Raw genomic sequence first — 26378 nt, 5'->3', positions numbered from 1 at the left:
AATAGAACACATTTGTGAGATTTATTATTTATTTGGTGTATAGACAGTGATTACTATGCATATGAATTTGAGGATTTTTACAATCCCAAAGACATCTGAAACCCAGAAGTTGTGAGTCACTAGTTTCACTAGTTGGAGGTATTCAACGCCCTGGAGACTGGAGACTGTCATTCTGTTTCTTTCTTCCCTTTTTTCCCTTTCCCTAAACTAAGGTTAGTACTGGCCTGGCTTGGGAACCTTACTGGCCAGTGAAAGTTCTAAGACTGGTATTTTCAGTCTGACGATATTAGAACTTTAGGAAAATAAAGATACCCGGGATAGAGGAAGAGCTTGAGGTGGGTCTAGGACTGGAGATTGAATCTGTGGAGCTGGCTCCTAGGATTGGATCTTTGTGAACTTTACCAAGTTATGATTCTTCTCTTAGTATCATCACTTTCCTTCTGTGTAGAAATACTTTTTATCTTGATCATATGTTGGGAGGTTTAGTATTATGTTTAATTTTTCTTCTTTTTTTTTTTGGCGGATAGGCAGATAGCTCTATTATTTGCATCAACTTTTTTTTGAGACTGATACAGGGACTGTGTGATGTTCTGCCATTGATAAGATGCATTTCAGCTGTTTGTGGTGATCTGACTTTGCTATATGTCAGTCATTCAGAAGTCGTCTTTGGAAATATGAGAGATTTTCTAGATTTTAATTTTAGAGATGTAGCTATTAGCACCTAAGAATGGTTTTCTTTGTATTTACTCTGTTTGGGATTTCTGGCACCTCTCAAATTTATAGCATGACTCCCATCAGTTCTGAAAAAATTCTGATAGTCTTCAAATATTCTTTCTACACCCTTCTTTTTCTTCTTTCCTCTCTGACTTCAATTAAATCCATACTCTACTTTTTGTCCTGTCCCATATGTCCTTTATGCTTTTTTCTGTCTTTTTTTTATCATTTTTTTTCTCTCCTTATTTCATTCTGGATAGGCTTTACTTGCCTGTGTTCCAGTTCACTGATTCTCTATTCTGGTATGTCCAGTCAGCTTTTAATCCCATCTTTTTTATTCTTGGGTTCAACTATTTTTTAGTGCTAGACTTTTCATTTGATTTTCTCTCTCTCTTTTTAAAAATAGATTCTAATTCTCTAGTGAAAATCTCCACATTGTGACATCAATCAAGCTGCTAATAAAAAATCTGTGTCTGAAAACTGCAATATCTGGATCTCTTGTAGGTCTATTTCTCTTGTCTTTTATCACACATTTTATCTTGGTATGTCTGGTAATCATAATTATTATTATTATCACTATTACCATTATTTTGGGGAGTAACTTCTTCTGAATACCACACATTATATTTAGAATTTTAGATACAGTTACAAATTACAGTTAGTTGCCTAATGTTGTAGCATTTCTCTAGAGAGGATTCACCCATCTTCTGGCAGGCAGATAAAATAGAGGCAGATAACCTCACCAGTCAGGAACTGAGCTGACTTGAGGCCGAGTTTTGGGTTTTGTGAACATCTAGTTTGCACAACTTTGGTAGCCCTCCAGGGAACCCAACTGAGAGACTAGGTGTTTCTAAGGGCCTCTCCTATTTTGCCTTTCCAGCAGCATGAGACTCCTAAAAGGAGGAGCTCCTTGCTTTCAGTTGCTTACTGCTGGCTTTTTAGCCTCTTGCTTTTTGCAGTTTAAGAATCGACAGATGCTTTAAGAGGAAAATCAGTATGCAGTGTCAGGTTTGTTCTTCTGTACCTACCTTTTCTATAGGATCTTAACCCCTCAGGTCTTGGATGTCATGGCAAGACCCAGATACCAAGTTTTGTCCCCCTACCCCCTTGAAATTGCCAAAAGCTCTGCTGACTTTTCTGACCTTTAGTAGCTTTTTTTTCCTGGCCTCTCAGCTCCTTTCCTGTGCCATTAAAGAAATAGGTGGAACGTCCTGAGAGGGAAAGCTGCCCAGAATGTGGGGCTCCCTTTAACAAGTTCTTTGGCATCTCAAATCCTTACTGCCTCAGAAAGTCTCTGATACCTTAAGAACTTTTTTTTTTCTATTTTAAACAGCTTTTCTAGTAAGAGGTAATGTGTTGGTCTGCTGCAGGCTATTCTGTCAAATCGCAGAAAACGCAGAAATCTTTCTGTGTTTAGTTCTTATGAAATAGACTTATATTTTCTAGGCTTATGAATTCCTCATGGTTATGTTAATGTACTATCCTAACACTTGGGCCCCAGATTTTTTTGTGCAGTGTTTTCCTTCATTTTGCCGTTTGACACCTTAACTGCTTATTCCTAATATCTGATGGGAAAAATTAGGGACTATGAATAACATTATTTGTTAGCAATTGTTTTAAATACTAACTGACTAAAATGAGATTTATTTTTGGTTTTATTGATGATTCATAATTCTCTTTTGAGACTTGTTTATGAGGTCCAGAAATTGAGAGTTTTATCTTTGTCATAGTATATAGTTATTTTCCCCTCCAATAATGTGATTTTTATATTATTTACCTTTTTTTTTTTTTTTTAGAACTTGCATGGGAATATTTATGTGAAGGCATTGTTCAGAAGGAAGATACTTGGGTGTAATGTAAATTTTTTGGTTTGTAAATACTGTTAGTATTTAATACTTTTAAAATATCCTTATATTTCTTCAATATGACTGGTATTTATTATAGTTATCACCTATGTACTTGTTAAGGCATGTTGTTTTGTATAAATATAAATGTTAAGTTATTTTAAGCATCCTTGAGTATGTCCCCTTTCCCCTTCCTCTCATTGTCCCCTTTCTTCCCTTTTGATCTAAGTAGTTTGATCAGAAGAGCCCTAAAACCTAATTCCTACTTATTCTTCAACTATCAGCTAGAATGTCACTCACAGCAAAGTCTGACTTACCCCTGTCCCACCAAAGAAGTCTGGCACCCCTTCCCCACCCCTACAGTTAAATGCTTTCATACAAATGTATACCCTTCTCATATATCACTTTATATAGTTTATAATTATGAATTTATTTGTATAATTGTTTGCTTAATAGCTGTCCCCCCCAGCTAGACCACAAGCTCCATAAGGACTATGAAAATTTCCCCCCTCATCATTGTAGTCCAGCATAGTGTTTATTAAATGCATACATGAGTTAATTAAGCATTTAGACTACTTTTCTTCTTTTAATAGAGTTTTGTTCTTGAGTTAGATGGAGTCATATACTGGCCATGTTAAAAATATTAAAATATTTAGTTTTAATAATAAGTTTTAAATCCGTGCCATAAACTTTCATGGTTTTCATAGTTTTTAGCAATTTCAGAGAATATTTTAAGTGAAATTGGTTATCTTGGGGTGGGGATATTGCATTTGGAAGAACTTGGAAGAGAAAGCTTCTTATCTATCTTGCTATTTTAAAAAGTTTTTATTATTAAGGTTATTTATATTATTATGGGCAGTTTTTCTAATGAGACCTCGAGAACTTTAAAGCTTAGTTTATTACAGAATCTGATTTGGCTAATAGCTTTTAATAGTTTTAGAGTATATTGCCAATATTTTGATTAATTTTAGAATAAGGATCATTTCCTCCAATTCCTTAAATATAAGTATTTAATAGAAAATAGGAAAAGTAATATAAAAAGTTAGTTGACTTTTTAACATAGTAATGTTTTTGGTTTGTTAATTTGCATCCCATGCATTCAGCTACTTAAAAAGTGTAGTTCAGTGGTTTTTAGTATGTTCATGGATATGTGCAACCATCACTGCAGTCAATTTTAGAACATTTTGATAATCTCAAAAAGAAACTATACCCTTTGTTATGATCTGCTTACTTTCTTATCCCTGAGCAACCACTGATTTACTTTCTGTCTCTATAGATTCTGGACATTTCATATAAATGAAGTCATAGAATATGTAATCTTTGTGATTGGCTCCTTTCATTTAGCATAGTGTTCTTAAGGTTCATTTATGTTGTAGCATTTAGCAATACTACATCCTTTTTATGGCAGGTAATATTCTATAATATGGGTATACCACATTTTTATCCATTCATTAGTAGATGGGCATCTAGGTTGTATCCCCTTTTTTGGCTGCTGTAAACATTTGTGTACAAGTTTTTCGTGTGGTTATATGTTTTCATATCTTTTGGGTAAATGCCTAGGAGTGGAATTTCTGGGTCATACAGTAATTCTTTGTTTAACTGTTTAAGGAACTGTCAGGCTGTTCTTGGTTGATTTCCTCCCCCCCCCCCCCCCCCCCCCCCCCCCCCCCCCCCCCCCCCCCCCCCCCCGTTATTGAGGTAGTGTCAAACTGATTAGTGCATATGAATTGAAGCCCTGTAAGCAAAGTGACCACCTGGAATTAGATAGCAAATCACTTGACTTCAAGTCTTTTACTTTGAGAACTTTCTGTGACAGTTGAGCTAGTCTTTTATCTTCTTTTATTTTTGTTCAGAATGCATGTATATGGACTGGCTCCATGTCTTCATCTTTTAAGTTATTTACCTGCCTATCAGTGTACATACTTACATGGAGACATACATACATTCACACATACTTTGGTAAGTAGTTCATGGTGGGGATGTTAGTTGAAAGTTGGTATTTTTTTTTCTAAAATTTATATAGTTAACATGTGAAATATTGACTGGAAGATATTTATGAAACTTGTTTATGAATTCTTTCCTTAAACAAACTGAGGCATAGATTTTAAAAGAGCTGAAAATAGCTTCAAGTATGACAGAATAGTTTCTTCTACAATTTAGAATTTTAGATGATTAGAAAATTCACATATCTAGGTCTGAAAGTTTAAGTCTTGACATCTATCATCTCCATTTTCTACAACCTAAAATGCTACTATGGGTGACAGGTTAAAGAAAACTTTGTTTTTTATTTTTATTGCTACATTGTGGTATTTGAGTCACAATTATGGCTTTTCACATTTTTGGCTATCTGTGCCATAAACAAATGATTGGGTGCCTCTAACTCCTGAATAATAGCCAAGCCTATTTGAAGTTATGAGAGAGAATTTCTGGTGATGAACTATCTGTACCTATAATAGTACAATAGAAGGTAGGAAAAGCTAAGTTCAGGTGAGTGATAACAGCAGTAAATGCTACAGAAATTAGAGGTGAGATTCAGAGAATGGAGCTTCTACTGTTGGCATGGGCTTGAGGAGAGACTTCTTGGAAGAGGTAAATGAGCTATGATTTCCTTTGTGTACAGATCTAATTTATTTTACCATTCTTCGTGTTTCTTGAACTCAGGAATTTATCTTTACCCTTGTGCATATTCAACAACTCCTATTTGGGAAATTGGGTTAACATTTGGCATTTGTTGAGTTAGTGTAGCATATCAGAACCAGGAAGATGCTTGGAGGTAGACTTTTCCCAGACAGTATACAGGGCAGTTGATACAGGCTGGATCATTGGTCAGGCACTTCTTCCTTATATATTATATATGTGGACTGGTGTCCCTGCCCATATTTCTCTCCAGAATCACCAGTTTGTAGTGCTTTAAGTAAATCTTTTTCTTTTTATTCAGGTTTGTTTCATATATACAGTTACAAAAGATACTGTTTATTGAAGGTGGCTTGGCTGATGGTGTTCCAAAGTCACTTGCTATATTCTATTCCCCTCTGAACAGCTAACATTTATCCTACCCATTATTTGACAGTGAACTCCTCCCCTCTATTATTTATACTTTTATGATTTTGCATATTAGGAGAAATAAACATTAACTTATCAGTGTACATTTAGGAGACTTGCCGCTCCCTATTGCAGAAATTTAAGTGTAATGAAAACAGAACTCTTTGAATTTTATTTTATTCTTTTGAGGAAATTTAGTAAGATATTATGAATTTTTTACGGTATTCTAACCTGCTTTTCCAGGGCGTTTAGGGCAGTGATTATGTTTATATTTATCCAAAATGTAATGCATGAATTGCAAATTAATCCTCTAGCAAGTATCTAATACTATTGATAGAAATGTTACTATTGCCATTAGATTTACTAGATTTAATAGAACAATGTTTTTGAGATGTCCTTGAATTATGATGGGCTGTTAGGCTGCTATTAAAAAGTAAGTTTGGGCTTCCCTGGTGGCACAGTGGTTGAGAGTCCGCCTGCCGATGCAGGGGACACGGGTTCGTGCCCCGGTCTGGGAAGATCCCACATGCCGCAGAGCGGCTGGGCCTGTGAGCCATGGCTGCTGAGCCTGCGCGTCCGGAGCCTGTGCTCCGCAACGGGAGAGGCCACAACAGTGAGAGGCCCGCGTACCGCAAAAAACAAACAAACAAACAAGCAAACAAAAAGTAAGTTTTAGGGCTTCACTGGTGGCGCAGTGGTTGAGAGTCCGCCTGCCGATGCAGGGGACACGGGTTCGTGTCCCGGTCCGGGAAGATCCCACATGCCGCGGAGCGGCTGGGCCCGTGAGCCATGGCCGCTGAGCCTGCGCGTCCGGAGCCTGTGCTCCGCAACGGGAGAGGCCACAACAGTGAGAGGCCCGTGTACCACAAAAAAAAAAAAAAAAGTAAGTTTTAGAATATTTTTTAATTATGTAGAGAAAATCTTCCAGATATAATAGCATATAAAAGACCCACAGATCAAAAAAAACCCACAATGCCTTATTAAATGGGTTGCTCTGATTTACCTTTAAACACACACACCCACCCCCTTTTGTATGCTTATGCATATAGAAAAAACTACAAAGAAATTTACTAAAGTCTTAACAGTGATTATCTTTGGGATGTAGTAATTGTGTTGATTTCTATTTTTTAATGCCTTTTCTCTGGACATTGCCCAAAGTTTTAAATTTTATTTTATTTTAACAAATTAATACATTTAAACAACAACAAAAAAAGTAGAGGTAGTGTGTGAGTGTATGTGATTTGCTTGTTCGTTTATAAACACAAATTAAAGGATCTTAACCCCATGTTAGTGAGTTTGAATTTTATTTTTTGAAAGTGAGGAGCCATCAAATAATTTTAAGTGGAAAAGTGATGTGACTAAAGTCAGTGGTTTAAAATTTAAACACTCTTGATAAACAACAAGGTCCTACTGTATAGCACAGGGAACTATATTCAGTATCCTGTGATAAACCATAATGGAAGAGAATATGAAAAAGAATATATATATGTATAGCTGAGTTACTTTACAGCAGAAATTAAACACAACATTGTAAATCAACTATACTTCAATTAAACTAAAAAAAAAATTTTTTTTTTTTTTTTTTTGCGGTACGCGGGCCTCTCACTGTTGTGGCCTCTCCCGTTGCGGAGCACAGACTCCAGACGCGCAGGCTCAGCGGCCATGGCTCACGGGCCCAGCCGCTCCGCGGCATGTGGGATCTTCCCGGACCGGGGCACGAACCCATGTCCCCTGCATCGGCAGGCGGACTCTCAACCACTGCGCCACCAGGGAAGCCCTTTTTAAACATTCTTAAGAGCCAATAATTTCCATTTTTAGTATTTAATTTTGAGCAGCAGTCTTCAAATTGGGGCATGCTTATCCCTGGGAGTTCATGTACACTTTCCAAGGGATACATAGGTAAAAATAGTTTTGAAGGATTCGATTTCCTGATCTATTGTTATTGTGTATTCTCTCTTAAAAATTGATCAGCCTGAGAACTTGCAGGTGGTTTAGGCCCTTGCTACTCAAAAGTGTGGCCCACTCACCAGCAGGATTGCCTTTACTAGTTGCTTGTTAGAAATGCAGAATCTCAGACCCACCCCAGACCTACTGAGTCATAATCTGCATTTTTAACAAGAACTCCAGGTGATTTGCCTGCACTTTGAAGACTTCTAGCTGTCCCATATCCTATTTCATGATTGCAAAAGAGGCATGCCTCTCATCTATTCCGTGGAGTGTAAAAATCTTCAGAGTGCCAAAGGACTGTTATAAAAGTTGATATTGAAATTGAGAAAGTGAATGACTGGAAAAACAAAAATCCTCTTGTAAAATAGGTGGCTCTCAAGTTCTTTTTTATTTATTTTTTTGGCCACACCACACGGCATGTGGGATCCCAGTTCCCCAACCACGGATTGAGCCTGTGCCTCTTGCATTGGAAGCACGGAGTCTTAAGCACGGAGTCTTAACCACTGGACCACCAGGGATGTCCTCAATTCTTTCTTTTTAAAGAAAACAGAAGGAAGATGTAATCAACTTGTCTGTTGGTAGATCATAAAAAGTAATTTTTAATGATAGCTCATTATGTGATTTTTTTTTTTTTTTTTTTTTTTTTTTTGCGGTACGCGGGCCTCTCACTGTTGTGGTCGCTCCCGTTGCGGAGCACAGGCTCCAACGCGCAGGCTCAGCGGCCATGGCTCACGGGCCCAGCCGCCCCGCGGCATGTGGGATCTTCCCGGACCGGGGCACAAACCCGTGTCCCCTGCATCGGCAGGCGGACTGTCAACCACTGCGCCACCAGGGAAGCCCTATGTGATTTTTTGACATATAATTCAGAAGGTAGTCAAAAAATAAATAGTACTAGCAGAAATTCCTTCTGTTCCCATGTATTTGTATAAGCAAGGTTTTCAATGCATACATCTATAAAAACAGATATAGACTTGATGCTGAATCTCATTTTTATTCTAACAGTGATATTCATCTGTATATACATGAAATAATTGTAAAAAACAGAAAAAATCCTGCCCATATCTTTGAGAATCACTATTAATACCATTTTGCTCCATATTTAATCATTATATGTCGAAGTGCATAATATGTTTATATTGTTTTGGTCAATAGTGTACTTCTAATAGCATCCAAAAGAAATTTCTTAACTTTCTTGATCAAAGCCAAAAAAGTTTAATTTTAATTTATACTTTTTTTCCAGAGAGGTCATATAGAGTGAAATATAAAAGACCCTGCAGCATAAAAGAATTACTACATTAGTTAAAATTCTGTAGGGAAAGTTTAAGGAAAAGCAAGAATAATATAAATTTTTGACTGTATGGGAAGAAGCTGTACTTTTAAAAAATAGATGATGTTTTTATTCTGTTGGTACTGTTGAAAGAACAAACGTAATAGCTTTATTTAAAATGACAATATTTAGAGTACACCGGAAAATACAAGTTTTATAATCATTATAAGCTATGAAAAATTTTGCTTGCCAACTTAAAAATGGTAAGAATATGCATAGATTTTCAAAATTATTTTAGGGAATATTTGAGCAAAAAACTTGAGTACCATTAACTGACAGCAGTAGATCCCAATCTTGTTTGCACATTCAGATTAGTTGGGGAGCTTTAAAAAATCCTGAGGCCCCCAGGTCATAAAACAATCTATTCTTTTGGGCCTAGGCCCAAGATACTAGACTTACGATGAAGCTCCCACAAAAATGGTAATTTTTCTATAGTTATGTACATACACATCTGTTTTTTTTCAGTAATTACATACATACACATAGCAAGTGATCTGAAATCTAGAACAAAAGGAAAAAGATAAGGAAAATAGTTAAAATTTGAGACGTGGAGGTTAGCCTTGATCCAGAAGGTCCACTTGCTCATTTTCACAACACATGGCTTAGTGAGAAAGTGATGGTTTTTAATCAGGATGCAGGACTTGGTTAGTGGGACTCAGGCTGGATTTCAGCTTTTTCTCCTCAGTGGGATCTTGTGCAAAGTACAACGTGATACAGCAGCCCAGCACCTCTACCTAATAAGTCTAGAAAGATACCAGAAGAAATAGAGAAGAAATTAAAAAAAAGAAAGGAAAAAATTTCTGAGCTCAAGAAGGGTTCAAGTCATTCATTAGTTTGAAAAGGCCTACTAAATGTGAAGAGACTAAAAAAAGTACCCACAAGTAATATACATTCTGATGTAGGAACTTGGTGCTAGAGAAGCTGCTTGCATGCATACATCAGCTGGGCTTTGGGGGAGCCGTGTATACTCTAGGAGTAGGATGCTAGAGAAGCATCTGTACTGTAGAAACTGAGAGCTGGAGAAAGCTACATGTGCTGAGGGAGTCTTTTGGGCAAGGATACCTGAACTAGGAAACAAAAACACCCCTCAGTTCATGAGGGAGGAAGCAAAGACACCCACTGTGTCCTGAGATGACTCTCCTGCCCCCCCTCTACTGACAAAACTTAACATTGTGCCAGCTGGCCAAGGAAAAATACTTAAAGAGCCCATATCCATTTCCAAGAAAAGGCAAAAAGGATGAGTTTAGAAGTGAGAGTGAGTAAATCCATAATTGGCACACCTATACTTCAGCTTTTGATACGATCTTTTAACTGTTGTTCTCAGCATTTCCTTTATTTTTAAGCGAGCTGCGTCTACTTAGTGTCTGAAGTTTTCTTCATTTCGATTACCTTATGATGCCCATTATTGTTTCAGTTGAATTAATGTTACTAGTAGGCTTTTGTATTTTCATTTTCCATTCTTATACAATAATAGGAGAAACGCAATAAAATATTTGAAAGATTGTAAAAATGGACACTGAACTATAAAGATGGCAGTGCTTTGGAAACAAATGCTGGCTGGCATACGGGGCATGTCGGCATGCGTTATATCGGCTGGCACAATAGCTTGAACTATTGGTTGGATCAACTGATGAGCATTCTGAATTTGATAAAGGAAAGAGCTCTAAGCATATAAGATACAAAAGTGTGGGTCATCTGAAAATTAAATGAGGAAAGTTGAGTATCACTTGTAATAAACTTGTTTTCAAAGTTAATACCAGCAAACTGCTCACATTCCATATAATAATTTTATAAAGTCAGAACAGCATTCTAATTCAAATTCTGTGCTACAGTGGTCTGTAATGAGACTTGCCATATGATGTCTTACTAATCCTTGAGGAAAGCATAAAAACCAGTCAGTTCTGAACCTTGTTCAATTATTAATTATGTTATAGTTGTTAATTTATTTGTGAATTTTACATGAACAGACATACGTAGAACTGAATTTTTAAAAGACTGGCATACAGTTACAGCAGTATTAATCAGTGACGGACTTTGAAAAAGTTCTAGAGATACAGAGATGTCAGGAGAAATTTTACTCTAAAGTTGGCACAAAAACAAGGTAGGCAAGTTTTTTTGGAGGGTGGTATCCATTGTAGTAATATTTGGCCTATAATATTTTTGAATTTTTTAATAGTTTTAAGATTAGTATAAAATATTTTTATAAAGTTCAGATCCTGTGGATTCTCTCTGAGGAACAGAGTTTGAAAAATGCTTTGCCATAGGACTTAGGCCTTGGTCAAAGTTAACCTGTTATGAGGATAAGGGGAGAATTCTCACAAAATTAAGTTTTGGATTAGTTAATATTGGTTTGACCTCTGACCATTAGTACAGTTTAAATCACTGCATTAAGCTGGGGGGGGAAGTTAGATCTGGTACAAAGGAAAACATGAAGAAAATTGAAATAGTGTAGTATAGAGAGAACAGTGAACAAGGACAGGAGATTGGGGCTCTAATCCCAGTTCTGTCATCAATTAATTGCTATTTTTGGATCAGTCATTAGTTTCTCTAGCCTTTTATTTATTTTCATACAAGCCAAGAGGATCAGATGCTTAAGGTCTTTTTTGCACAGGATAGCATGGAGTATTACAGAATAGTTTTAAAAAATGAATGACACATGAAGTGACTCAAATTAAACTAAATTGTTGCCCAGCAAAGATACTTTGAGGACTTCATTTATCAGAAGATGATAGTGATTATTTCCATAAACTTATTTACATATAAATGAAACCTTTGAAGGTGCTTGCAAACAGTTTGATATCTTACATCTTTCTGATTCCTTTGTGGGTATATTGTTATTTTGTCTGAGATTTGAAGAGTGTGCATATTAAGCAGCAGTAAACCTTTCCCAGATCATGTCCAACTTTAATAGTCTTTGCTTTATGTAGAAAGGGGCCGTTCTTAGTTTTGAAATGTATTCTGAAGGTGCTAATGTTTAATTTCAGAAACGATTGATGAGTCAGCCTTCTCAGATATTCAGCAAATGAGAACTATTTTTATATGAATGTCTCAGCAAATTTTTTTGTTTTGGGGGGGTGGGTGCAGACACCAAACCACATTTGCTAGCTTTCCAAGTTGATTTTTGGCCAGTGAGAGTTTCCTAGTTTACCATTCTTCCATATAGGAATGTTTGTTTATTGCGTTCCCGTTCTCTTTTCCCCCATGGTTGCCGCAGTTCTTTGTGTAGAGCGTGTATGTAGGTATATGTTCCCTATGTGCTTTGAGTCCTTAGAGGTAACTACTATAGTCTCAGACATTTTCAAGTGCTTGGTAATAATAAGCAGAGTAGAGTTTTTCTGAGTGATGGTAAGCAGATGGCCTACCATTTACTAGATCATTGACATCCTATAATTCTCAACAATGACTCTTCAAAGTGTAGTGTAGGTATTAATTTATAAATGCACACTAAGGCCAATAAGAGTATAATAGCTTAATCAAGGTCATTTATGAAGTAAGCATTAGAACTGAGTTTAAAATCCACATCTTTATAAATTCAGTCATATTCTCTACATGACTGGAGCATATTAACAATGTGAGACAATTTTAGATCTCATTTAGACTTAAGGTAAATTTGTTGTCAATGAAAGTGAAATTATTATTATATGTCCAGGTTATACTTAGTGCTATAAAATTGATCTGTTTTCATTTTCTCCATCTTTTTATCTGTTAAAATGGGAGAGATCATTTTAGATTAGTTTTTTCTCTTATACTTTAGATCCTGTTCTCATTTTGTTCATTCAGTTAACTCTTCTTTCCTATATTATCAACCACTCAGTTCCTACCCCTGCCCATAATTCAGTGTCCATCAGACCAACTTTCACCAATCTTTTAAAAACTTTGTGTTAACCCCACGTCTCCCATCTATCTGCTTCTCTACACAGCTAAACTCCAAAGAGTTGGGTATATTTGCTGTCACGGCTACCTCATTCATTCTTTCAAAAAACCTTTTTTTTTTTTTTTTTTGTGGTACGCAGGCCTCTCACTGTTGTGGCCTCTCCCTTTGCGGAGCACAGGCTCCAGACATGCAGGCTCAGCGGCCATGGCTCATGGGCCTAGCTGCTCCGCGGCATGTGGGATCTTCCCGGACTGGGGCACGAACCCATGTCCCCTGCATCGGCAGGCGGACTCTCAACCACTGCGCCACCAGGGAAGCCCTCAAAAAACCTTTCAGTGAACATTTCCCCAGCATACCCAGCAGTAGAGAAAAGTGAATTCTAATGTTCCCACCTTCAACAATTACCAACATTTTGCTTGCCTTTTTTTTTTTTTTCTTCAGTCTCTTTCCACCACCTCTTTTTCTTTCTTCTGGTGTATTTTATGATAAATATGTTATGTCATTTAATTCTTAAATATTTTGGTATGCATTAAAAAGAGGACATTATGTTAGTTATTGATTGCTCCCTAACAAAGTACCACAAACTTAGCAGCTTCAAACAATACATTTATTATTTCATAGTTTATAGGGTCAAGATTTCAGTAATAGCTTAGATGAACCCTCTGCTTCAGGTTTCTTATATGGCTCCTAAGTCAAAGTGTTGACCAGGGTTGGGGTTTCATCTCTTATCTTGAGTGGGGAAGAATCTGTTTCCAAGTTTATGTGATTATTGGCAGAATTCATTTTCTTGAAAACAGTTGGCCAGAGGCTGCCTCTTTTCATTGCCATGTGGGCCTCCACAAAGTGGTGTTTTGCTTCATCAAAGCCAGCAAGGGAGAGAGTAGGAAGAGTATGCTAACAGATGAAAGTCACAGTTTTCTGTAGCCTAGTCCCAGAAATGATATCCCATTACTTTTGCTGTATATTCTGTTGGTTAGAAGCAAGTTACTAGGGATTACACAAGGGCATGGAATACCAGGAGGTAGGGGTCATTTGGGGCCATCTTTGAATTTCCCTGCTAGAGACAATTTTTCTTAGAACCACAATGCCTTTATTTTACCTAACACATTTAGCAATAGTTCTTTAGCAATAGTTCTTTAGTAATACCTAATACCTAGTCCATTTTCAGTTTTCTCTGTTAAAAAAATGCCTTCTTATAGTTTATCTGAATCAGGATCCAAACACTCATTGTAGCCCTTTAAAATTATTTTCATCAAGAATAGTCTTAACTATTCTTACTATTCTCCAACCATTTTCTTTCATCCATTGATTTGTTGAAGAAACCAGGTCGTTTGTTCTGAAGAGACTCCCACATTCTGGGTATGTCCAGTTGCTTCTTTGTGGTAGCATTTGACTAATTCCTCTGTCATACTTTGTATTGATTGGGAGTTAATACGGAAAGACTTCTTTAGATTTTGGGTCATTTTTTTAAAGACTCTTCCCTAGGTGGTGCCACGTACTTTGTTTTTGTATCACTTCAAGAGACGCAAAGTCTGGGGGTGACAGCTTGATCCCTTTATGGTAGAGTTTCCCATCCACCTTTCATTAATGGTTTTAATCTCCAAAGATAACCATTGTTAGAATAAGCTAGTTCGTTAAAGTTACCAATATTGGATTTTTCTTGAGCCTGCCATTCCTTTCACATTTATTAGCTGGAATTTTTTTTGTATAGAATTCTCCTTCATTCATTAGAGCTTTTTGGTTGCTCTGAAATAGTTTTATTGGAAAAGCAAGATAAATGCTTTATTCCTTTTAATGACCAATTTTCAAAGTAATGTGTTGATATATACCTCCAGGTGTCTGACTTTTTCTTTTTTAAAGAGAAAAGCATTTATGAACCTTAGACTTTTTATGTATTCATTGTATTTTTAAAAATTTCAGTAGTCATTCTTTTTGGTGCCACATTGTTCCGTCTTTGGCAAATGGGAGCCCCTTCAGCCTTGCCACTCCTGTGTTCCTTTGACATGACCTCATTAATCTTTGTTTTCTTGCTTTTTGGTATGGCAAGGTATCCTTTGTTTATCATGCCCTGATGAGGGAATGATGTTTACAGTTCACAACTGGAAACTAGGAATGCTTGTATTTACTGGATTGTCATTTCTTTTAGACCCTTTTAGGGGACATAGCTAGGAAATAAATATTTTTTTAAGAAAAATATCTTGAGTTCATACTGCTATTTCCAGTTCAAATTTGATTTATGGGATGGATTGTAACTTCCATAATTTTACAGTTCTATTATTTTTTTCTATGTCATCTTTACTATGTTGAGTCTTTCAGTCCATGAATATGATATATCTTTCCATTTATTTAGGTTGTCTTTAATTTCTTTCATTGGCATTTTGTAACTTTTAGGGCAGAGAGCCTCCTTACATGTTTTGCTATATTTATATTTATTTCCTTTGAAACCATTGTAAATGGTTTTGTGGTTTTAATTTTGGGTTCCACTTATTTATTGTTAGGATGTAGAAATGGAATTGACTGTTATTGATCTTGTATCCTGTGACATTGCTGAACTCAAGTTCTGGGAAGTTTTTTCTGTTTGTTGTTTGTTTTTGGTAAATTCCTTGGGGTTTTCCATGTGACAAATTATGCCATCTGCAAATATGGACAGTTTCATTTTTTCTTTTCTGAAAGTTGTATTTCTATTTAGTTCAATTGTTAGGTTTTACTTTTTTTTTCTTTTTTTTCTGGATTTTGAATTGATATATAGGGGATGTGTTCTCAGTGTCAAGTTGTAATGGATTTACATGTGTTTTCTTCTAGTACTTATGTTTTTGTACTTTATATTTAATTTTCTGATCCATTTGAAATTTAATCTGATATACAAGAGTGAGGTATAAATTTAATCATGTTTCCAAATGGCTGTCCAGGTATTTCAACATCACTTATTATGAATTTCATGTTTTCCCCACTGACTTGTGGTGCTACCTTGCTCATTTATTGACTTTTATGAACTTTTATTTTGATAATTTCTCTTTTGTTCCCAAATGTCTATTTATGTATAAAATCCTCCACTGTTTTAATCATAAAGACTTCATAATCTGCTTTAACATCTTGTAGGGTCTAGTCCTCCCTTGTTGCTCTTTTGTTCTTTTTCAGGGTTTTGGGGCTGGCTTAATTTTTTATATAAACTTTATTAACTATGTGAATTATATCACCCTTTAAAAAAATTTTTATTAGAGTATAGTTGATTTACAATGTTGTGTTAGTTTCAGGTGTACAGCAACGTGAATCAGTTATACATATATCAACTCTTTTTTTTTTTTAAGATTCTTTTGGCCATTACTTGTTCGTTATCTATTTTATATATAGTAGTGTGTGTATGTCAATCCCAGTCTCCCAGTTTATCCCTCCCCCCACTTATCCCCTAGTAACCGTTTGTTTTCTACATCTGTGACTCTACTTTTGTTTTGTAAATAAGTTCATTTGTACCCTTTTTTTTAGATTCCACATATAAGTTTTATCATATGATATTTTTTTTCTGTGTCTGACTTACTTCACTCAGTATGACAGTGTCTGGGTCCATCCATGTTGATGCAAACGGCATTATTTTGTTCTTTTTTATGGCTGAGTCATAATTCCATTGTATATGTGTACCACATCTTCTTTATCCATTCGGCTGTTGATGGACATTTAGGTTGCTTTCATGTCCTGGCTACTGTAAATAATGTTGCAGTGAACTTTGGGGTGCATGTATCTTTTCGAATTATGGTTTTCTCTGGGTATATGCCCAAGAGTGGGATTGCTGGGTCATATGGTAGTTCTATTTTTAGTTTTTTAAGGAAGCTCCATACTGTTGTGGCTGTACCAATTTACATTCCCACCAACAGTGTAGAAGAGTTCCCTTTTCTCCACAACCTCTCCAGCATTTATTGTTTGTAGATTTTTTGATGATGGCCATTTTGACTGGTATGAGGTGATAACCTCATTGTAGTTTTGATTTGTATTTCTCTACTGTTTAGTGATGATGGGCATCTTTTCATGTGCTTTTTGGCCATGTGTTTGTCTTCTTTGGAGAAATGTCTATTTAGATCTTCTGCCCATTTTTTGATTGGGTTATTTGGGTTTTTTTTTTTTTTATATCGAGCTGCATGAATCACCTTTATTGTCTAGTTTCAGGGAAATACTTGTTCTTATTTTTGGGTATAATTAAATTATAAATTAATGTGGAGAGAATTGACATCCTTATGATGATGAGTCTTCCTGTATAGGGACATACTATGCCTTTGAGTTTATTTTAGGCTTACTTATGTGCCATTTAGGATCGTTTAAAATTTTTCTTCATAGGTTTTACACACTTCATTTTTAAGTTTATGCCTAGTATTTTATTTTGTTCCTGTTGTAAGTGGGGTCTTTTCTTCCATTATGTCTTCTAACTGCTTTTTGCTTTTAAGTTTGAAGGCTCTGTATTTTAACTTGATATATTTCTTTCAAACTAAATTTATAGTATTTTTTTCCCATTGATTCTTTGGTGTTATCTAGATAATGTAATTTTATCTGCAAACAAGTAATTTTTCATTTTCCTTTCTAATATGTATGCTGTAATCACTTTGCCTCTTTTTTACTAAGTTATAGACTTTTAGTTTTTAGAGCAGTTTTAGATTTACATAAATATGAAGCAGATAGTACAGAGAGTTCCCATATACTCACCAGCAGTCTTTACTATTATTAATTATATAACTAATATTATGATTACATACTATATTATTACAATTGATAAACCAACTTTGATACATTATTATTACTATAGTCCATAGTTTTTTCAGATTTTGTTAGTTTTTACCTAATGTGCTTTTTCTGTTCCAGGATCTCATCCAGCATTGTATTTAATTGTCATGTCTCCCAGGCTCCTCTTGGCTGTGACAATTTCTCAGACTTTGTTTTTGATGACTTTTATAGTTTGAGGAGGACTGGTCAGGTGTATTGCAGGGTGCCTCTCTCGGAGTTTGTGTGATTTTTCTTTTTTCCCCTCCTGATTAAGATGGGTGTTTTGGGAGAAAAATCAAAGAGATAAAGTGCCATTTTCATCACTTTATGTACATAACTATTATCATGAGTTTTCACTATTGATTTTGACTTTGATTACCTAGTCGAGATAGTGTTTGTCAAGTTGAGATAGTGTTTGTCAAGTTTCTCTACTGAAAAGTTATTTCTTTTTCTTCTTTCCATACTGTACTCTTTGGAAGGAAATTACTATGTGTAACCCACTGTAGAGCCCACACATAGAGTGGGGAATTACGCTCTCCTCCTTTAGGGTAGAATACCTATGTAATTTATTCAGAATGCTGCATGGGAGCTTAGTCTCTGCCATTTATTAATTTATTCAGTAAGTTATATCAGTTTGGACTTCATGTATACTTATTTTGTCCTTTGGGTTATAATCTAATACTAGTTTATTTTGTTGCTGAAATTGTTCCAGATTTGGCTCTTGTGCCCCCCCCCCCCTTTTTTTTTTTTTTTGCGGTACACGGGCCTCTCACTGTTGTGGCCTCTCCTGTTGCGGAGCACAGGCTCGGCGGCCATGGCTCATGGGCCTAGCCGCTCCGCGGCATGTGGGATCTTCCCGGACCGGGGCACGAACCCGTGTCCCCTGCATCGGCAGGCGGACTCTCAACCACTGCGCCACCAGGAAAGCCCTCTTGTGCTCTTTTGACATAACCCCCATCAGTTGATTTCTTTTTAAGCACTTGTTTACTTTCTGGTACTACAAGATGCTCCAGACTCATCTTGTATATTTCGTACCCCCATTTCTTCACGCAGCTCTGGTTCCTTTTATTGGAAAATGATATCAGAAACTAAGATTTGGGTATTAGGTAAGCTCCTTGCTTCTGGGGTGTTGTTTATTTTAGTAACTCTCAGCTGACAAAGTGAAGCAATAAATTCATGTATAGTAATACAAATTTATGTATATGCACAATCTAAAAATATTTCTATATGTAACTATTTGTATCTATATTAAATTAAACATGAGTTTCTACTGATGTCTCCTACTCTATTCCATTACTACATGGATAATTATAGACTACTCCCTTTGCTGATCTGTAAATTTCCACTCCAGTAGTTATAAACCTGGCTCTAACCATTTGCAAAGCATCTTAATTTTTCAGTTCTAGTATACATGTATAGCAGTATCAGAATTGTTTATCTGTACCTTGTAGGACTCAAGTTTATTAACTGAACTCATGTACAGTTTCTTCTGTCTTTAGTCTTACATACTCCATTCATTCACAGAGTTACTTAGGTCAGTACCTTTTCCCCATTGCCTTAAGTGGCGTTGTTTCATACATTTGTAATATAGTTAGATTTTCTTGTCGCAGTTTGCATTCTTTCATGGAAGCCTCTAACTTCCTAATTTTTTTTAACTTGCATGCGTTAAGGTTTATTCTTAATGTTGTAGAGTTCCATAGGTTTTGACAAATGTATAATGTTATATATCCGCCATTTACAGAACCATACAGAATAGTTTCACCACCCTAAAAAATCCTGTGTTTCACCTGTTCGTTCCTTCCCTTTTCCCCCTTAGCCCTTTGCAGACTGATCTTTTTACTGCCTCTAGTTTTGTCTTTTCCAGATGTTCATATAATTTTTTAATTTAGCAGCATTCATTTATGATTCCTTCATGTCCAGATGTTCGTATCATTTTTTAGTTTAGCAACATTCATTTATGATTCCTTCATGTCTTTTCATGGCTTGATGGCTCATTTCTTTTTATTTATGAATAATATTCCATTTTATGGACATACCACAGTTTATCCTTTCACCTATTAAAGGCCATACTGACTGCTTTCAGTTTTGGGCAGTTATGAGTAAAAGCTGCTATAAACATTCATGTGAAGGTTTTGGTTTGGATGTATGTTTTCAACTCGTTTGAGTAAATACCTAGGAGTCTGATTGCTGGATCGTATGGTAAGATACGATCACTCTACCATTTGGCATTCCCACCAGCTGTGGGAATTGAATCCTCAATTCTATTTGATACGGTCAGGTTTTTAAAAAAATTTTTATTGGAGTATAGTTGTTTTACAATGTTGTGTTAGTTTCTGCTGTACAGCAAAGTGAATCAGCTATATGTATACATATATCCCTTCTTTCTTTTTTTTTTTTTTCGGTACGCGGGCCTCTCACCGCTGCGGCCTCTCCCGCTGCGGAGCACAGGCTCCGGACGCGCAGGCTCAGCGGCCACGGCTCACGGGCCCAGCCGCTCTGCGGCATGTGGGATCCTCCCGAACCAGAGCACGAACCCGCGTCGCCTGCATCGTCAGGCGGACTCCCAACCACTGCGCCACCAGGGAAGCCCTATCCCTTCTTTCTTGGATTTCCTTCCTGTTAGGTCACCATAGAGTATTGAGTAGAGTTCCCTGTGCTATACAGCAGGTTCTCATTAGTTATCTGTTTTATACATAGTGTATATGTGTCAATCCCAATCTCCCAATTCATCCCACACCCCCCCTTCCCTCCCTGGTATCCATACGTACGTCCGTTCTCTGCGTCTTTGTGTCTGTTTCAGCTTTGCAAATAAGTTCATCTGTATCATTTTTCTAGATTCCACATATGAGCGAGTACTGTCAGGTTTTCTTTGATTTTAGCATTCCGATAGGTATGTAGTGATAATCTCATTACTGTTTTTTTGGGTTTTTTTGGGGGGGACGCGCCATGCGGCATGCAGATCTTGAGGGCTCTTTTAGTTGCAGCATGCGGGTTGTAGTTCCCTGACCAGGGATCGCACTTGTGCCCCCTGCATTGGGATTGCAGTCTTAATCACTGGACTGCCAGGGTCCCTCATTAATGTTTTAATTTGTAATTCTCTAATGGTATGTGATGTTGAGCATCTTTTCATATGTTTATTTTCCATCTATATACAGATGTCTGCTCACCTCACATCTTTTGTTTGTTTTTAAATTCGGTTGTTTGCTTTCTTATTGCTGAGTTTTAAGAGTTCTTTGTAGGCTTTGGGTACAGACCTTTACCATATGCGGGTTTTGCAGATATTTTCTCCCCATCTGTGGTCTGTTGTTTATTTCTCTTAACAGTGTCTTTTGCAGAGCAGAAGTTTTTAATTTTAATAAAGTCCGACTTACCAATTTTTTTCTTTCATGGATTGTGCTTTTGGTATTTAAGGTCATTGTCAAACCCAAGTCACCTAACTGTCTCCTGTATTATCTTCTAGGAGTTTTATAGTTTTGTGTTTTACATTTAGCTCTAAGATTTATTTATTTATTTATTTATTTATTTATTTTTTTTTGCGGTACGCGGGCCTCTCACTGTTGTGGCCTCTCCCGTTGCGGAGCACAGGCTCCGGACACGCAGGCTCAGTGGCCATGGCTCACGGGCCCAGCTGCTCCGCGGCACGTGGGATCCTCCCAGACCGGGGCACGAACCCGTGTCCCCTGCATCGGCAGGCGGACTCTCAGCCACTGCGCCACCAGGGAAGCCCTAAGATTTATTTTGAGTTAATTTTTGTGAATGGTGTATGGTCTTCATTTTTTTTTTTTTTTTTTTTACTATGTGGATGCCCATTTGTTACAGCACTTTTTGTTGAAAGGATTCTCTTTTCTCCATTGAATTGCCTTTGCTCTTTTTTTTTTTTTTTTTTTTAATTTATTTTATTTATGGCTGCATTGGGTCTTCGTTGCTGTGCACGGGCTTCCCCTAGTTGCGGCGAGCAGGGGCTACTCTTCATTGAAGTGTGCAGGCTTCTTATTGCGGTGGCTTCTCTTGTTGCAGAGCACGGGCTCTAGGCACATGGGCTTCAGTAGTTGTGGCTCGCAGGCTCTAGAGCAGACTCAGTAGTTGTGGCGCACGGGCCCAGGTGCCCCGAGGCATGTGGGATCTTCCCGGACCAGGGCTCGAACCCGTGTCCCCTGCATTGGCAGGCAGATTCTTAACCACTGCGCCACCAGGGAAGTCCCTGCCTTTGCTCTTTTGTCAAAGATAGTTGATTATTTGTTTGGGTTTATTTCTGAACTCTGTATTCTTTGCCATTGATCTATGTTCTTTCACCATTACCACACTGTCTTGGTTACTTTAGCTCTAAGTAAGTCCTGAAGGCAGGTAATGTCATTCCTCAACTTTGTGCTTCTTTAGTATTGTGTTGGCTATTCTGGAGCTTTTGTCTTTCCATATAAACTTTAGAATCAGTTTGTTGATATCCACAAAATAGCTTGCTGGGATTTGTTTGGGATTGGATTGTATGTATAGATCAACTTGGAAAAACTAGTGTCTTAACAATATTGAGCCCTATATCCATGAACATGGACTATCTCTCCATTATTTATTTAGATTTTCTTTGATTTCTTTCATTAGTAGTTATAGTTTTCCTTATGTAAATCTTATACATATTTTGTTAGGCTTATTCTTAAATATTTTATTATTTTTAGTGCTAATATAAATGGTATTGTGTTTTTACTTTTTTAAAAAAATTAATTAATTTATTTTTGGCTGCGTTGGGTCTTCGTTGCAGCACGCGGGCTTCTCACTGTGGTGGCTTCTCTTGTTGTGGAGCATGGGCTCTAGGCTCGCCGGTTTCAGTAGTTGCAGCACGCAGGCTCAGTAGTTGTGGAACACGGGCTTAGTTGCTCCGCAGCATGTGGGATCTTCCCGAGCCAGGGCTCGAACCGGTGTCTGGTGCATTGGCAGGTGGATTCTTAACCACTGCGCCACCAGGGAAGTCCTGTGTTTTTACTTTTAAATTCCAATTGCTTATTGCTGGGATATAGGGAATCAGTTGACTTTTGTATATTAACCTTCTGTCCTTCAACCTTGCTATAATTGCATATTAGTTTCACGAGGTTTTTTGTTGATTCTTCGGGATTTTCTATATAGACAATCATGTCATCTGTGAACAATGCCAGTTTTCTTTCTTTTCAATCTGTATACCTTTTATTTCCTTTTTTAGTTTAATTACATTAGCTAGAACTTCCAGTATGATGTTGAATAGGAGTGCTTTGTTCCTGATGTTAAGGAGAAAGCATATAATTTCTCACCGTTATGTTAGCCATAGGTGTTTTTAGGTGTTCTTTATCAATTTGAGGAAGGTCCTTTCTACTTCTACTTTGCAGAGATTTTAAATTTTGAATCAGTGTTGGATTTTGTGAAATGCTTTTTCTCCATCTGTTGATATATGACTTTTCTTCCTTTGCTTGTTGATGTGATGGATTTCATTGATATTTAAAAATTTTTTAATTTCTTATACAGCAGCTTCTTACTAGTTATCTGTTTTTTACATATTAGCGTATATATGTCAATCCCAATCTCCCAACACCAATCGCGCCCCCCCCCGCTACTTTCCTCCCTTGGCATCCACATGTTTGTTCTCTACATCTGTGTCTCTATTTCTGCCCTGCAAACTGGTTCATCTGTACCATTTTTGTAGATTCCATATATATGCGTTAATATACGATATTTGTTTTTCTGACTTACTTCACTCAGTATGATAGTCTCTAGGTCCATCCACGTCTCTACAAATGACCCAATTTCGTTCTTTTTTAATGGCTGAGTAATATTCTATTGTATATATGTACCACATCTTCTTTATCCATTCGTCTGTCAATGGGCATTTAGGTTGCTTCCATGACCTGGCTATTGTAAATAGTGCTGCAGTGTGAATATTGGGGTGCATGTGTCTTTTTGAATTATGGTTTTCTCTGGGTATATGCCCAGTAGTGGGGTTGCTGGGTCATATGGTAATTCTATTTTTAGGTTTTTAAGGAACCTCCATACTGTTCTCCATAGTGGCTGTATCAATTTACATTCCCACCAACAGTGCAAGAGGGTTCCCTTTTCTCCACACTATCTCCAGCATTTGTTGTTTGTAGATTTTCTGATGATGCCCATTCTAACCAGTGTGAGGTGATACCTCATTGTAGTTTTGATTTGCATTTCTCTAATAATTAGTGATGTTGAGCAGCTTTTCATATGCCTCTTGGCCATCTATATGTGTTCTTTGGAGAAATGTCTATTTAGGTCTTCTGCCCATTTTTGGATTGGGCTGTTTGTTTTTTTAATGTTGAGCTGCATGAGCTGTTTATATATTTTGGAGATTAATCCTTTGTTGGTTGATTTGTTTGCAAATATTTTCTCCCATTCTGAGGGTTGTTTTTTCATCTTGTTTATAGTTTCCTTTATTGTGCAAAAGCTATTAAGTTTCATTAGGTCCCATTTGTTTATTTTTGTTCTTATTTCCATTACTCTAGGAGGTGGGTCAAAAAAGACCTTGCTGTGATTTATGTCAAAGAGTGTTCTTCCTATGTTTTCCTCTGAGAGTTTTATAGTGTCCAGTCTTACATTTAGGTCTTGAATCCATTTTGAGTTTATTTTTGTGGATGGTGTTAGGGAGTGTTCTAATTTTATTCTTTTACATATAGCTGTCCAGTTTTCCCAGCATCACTTATTGAAGAGACTGTCTTTTCTCCATTGTATATCCTCGTTTCCTTTGTCACAGATTAGTTGACCATAGTTGCGTGGGTTTATCTCTGGGCTTTCTATCCTGTTCCATTGATCTATATTTCTGTTTTTGTGCCAGTACCATGTTGTCTTGATTACTGCAGCTTTGTAGTATAGTCTGAAGTTAGGGAGCCTGATTCCTCCATCTCCCTTTTTTTCCCCCAAGACCACTTTGGCTATTCGGGGCCTTTTGTTTCTCCATATACATTTTAAGACTTTTTGTTCTAGTTCTGTAAAAAAATGCCATTGGTAATTTGACAGGGATTGCATTGAATCTGTAGATTGCTTTGGGTAGAATAGTCATTTTCACAATATTGATTCTTCAATCCAAGAACATGGTGTATCTCTCCACCTGTTTGTGTCATCTTTGATTTCTTTCATCAGGTCTTATAGTTTTCTGAGTACAGGTCTTTGACCTCCTTAGGTAGGTTTATTTCCAGGTATTTTATTCTTTTTGTTGCAATGGTGAATGGGATTGTTTCCTTAATTTCTCGTTCTTATCTTTCATTGTTAGTGTATAGGAATGCAAGAGATTTCTGTGCATTCATTTTGTATCCTGCAACTTTACCGAATTCATTGATTAGCTCTAGTAGTTTTCTGGTGGCATTTTTAGGATTATATATAGTATCTTGTCATCTGCAGTGACAGTTTTACTTCATCTTTTCCAATTTGTAGTCCTTTTACTTCTTTTTCTTCTCTGATTGCTATGGCTAGGACTTCCAAAACTATGTTGAATAATAGTGGTGAGAGTGGACATCGTTGTCTTGTTCCTGATCTTAGAGGAAATGCTTTCAGTTTTTCACCATTGAGAATGATGTTTGCTGTATATGGGTTTGTCATATATGGCCTTTATTATGTTGAGGTAGGTTCCTTCTGTGCCCACTTTCTGGAGAGTTTTTATCATAAATGGGTGTTGAATTTTGTCAAAAGCTTTTTCTGCATCTATTGAGATGGTTTTTATTCTTCATTTTGTTAATATGGTGTATCACATTGACTGATTTGCATATATTGAAGAATGCTTGTGTCCCTGGGATAAATCCCACTTGATCATGGTGTATGATCCTTTTAATGTGTTGTTGGATTCTGATTGCTAGTATTTTATTGAGGATTTTTGCAACTATATTCATCAGTAGTATTGGTCTGTAATTTTCTTTTTTTGTAGTATCTTTGGTTTTGGTATCAGGGTGATGGTGGCCTTGTAGAATGAGTTTGGGAGTGTTCCTTACTCTGCAATTTTTTGGAAGAGTTTGAGAAGGATGGGGGTTAGCTTTTCTCTAAACGTTTGATAGAATTCGGCTGTGAAGCCATGTGGTCCTGGACTTTGGTTTGTTGGAACTTTTTTTTTTTTTTTTTTGGCAGTATGCGGGCCTCTCACTGTTGTGGCCTCTCCCGTTGCGGAGCACAGGCTCCGGACGCGCAGGCTCAGCAGCCATGGCTCACGGGCCCAGCTGCTCTGCGGCATGTGGGATCTTCTCGGACCAGGCCATGAACCTGTGTCCCCTGCATCGGCAGGCGGACTCTTAACCACTGCGCCACCAGGGAAGCCCTGTTGGAACATTTTTTTTTTTTTTTTTTTTAATTTATTTTTGGCTGTGTTGGGTCTTCGTTTCTGTGCAAGGGCTTTCTCTAGTTGTGGCAAGCGGGGGCCACTCTTCATAGCGGTGTGCGGGCCTCTCACTATCGCGGCCTCTCGTTGCAGAGCAGAGGCTCCAGACGTGCAGTCTCAGTAGTGGTGGCTCACGGGCCTAGTTGCTCCGCGGCATGTGGGATCCTCCCAGACCAGGGCTCGAACCCGTGTCCCCTGCATTAGCAGGCAGATTCTCAGCCGCTGCGCCACCAGGGAAGCCTGTTGGAACATTTTTAATCAGTTTCAATTTCATTACTTGTGATTGATCTGTTCATATTTTCTGTTTCTTCTTGGTTCAGTCTTGGAAGGTTATACCTTTCTAAGAATTTGTCCATTTCTTCCAGGTTGTCCATTTTATTGGCTTAGAGTTGCTTGTAGTAGTCTCTTGTGATGCTTTGTATCTCTGCAGTGTCTGTTGTTACTTCTTTTTCATTTCTAATTTTATTGATATGCGTCCTCTCCCTCTTTTTCTTGATGAGTCTGGTTAAAGGTTTATCAGTTTTGTTTATATTCTCAAAGAAT

General features: G+C 37.2%; 1 protein-coding gene across 8 annotated transcripts in view; it reads left to right on the top strand.

Annotated features, from left to right (window-relative positions):
• The window catches only part of MKLN1 (muskelin 1), a 215527-nt gene that overhangs the window by 33919 nt on the left and 155230 nt on the right, over positions 1–26378 (top strand). Inside the window, exon 1 of one of the 8 annotated variants that reach the window (XM_032642154.1) lies at positions 2511–2570. The exons of 5 other annotated variants lie outside the window; for them this stretch is intronic. In XM_032642154.1, coding sequence (XP_032498045.1) covers positions 2569–2570 — 2 coding nt within the window. In that variant the 5' untranslated portion in view covers positions 2511–2568. Of the gene's footprint in view, positions 1–2510; positions 2596–26378 lie in introns of those variants that run through there. 2 more of the 8 variants (XM_032642159.1, XM_032642161.1) reach the window with 2 other exon arrangements.

This window comes from Phocoena sinus, chromosome 9 (assembly GCF_008692025.1).
Source record: "Phocoena sinus isolate mPhoSin1 chromosome 9, mPhoSin1.pri, whole genome shotgun sequence".
NCBI lineage: Eukaryota > Metazoa > Chordata > Mammalia > Artiodactyla > Phocoenidae > Phocoena > Phocoena sinus.
The sequence above is the reverse complement of the archived record's forward strand: the minus strand, read 5'-3'. Positions and strand labels throughout refer to the sequence as shown.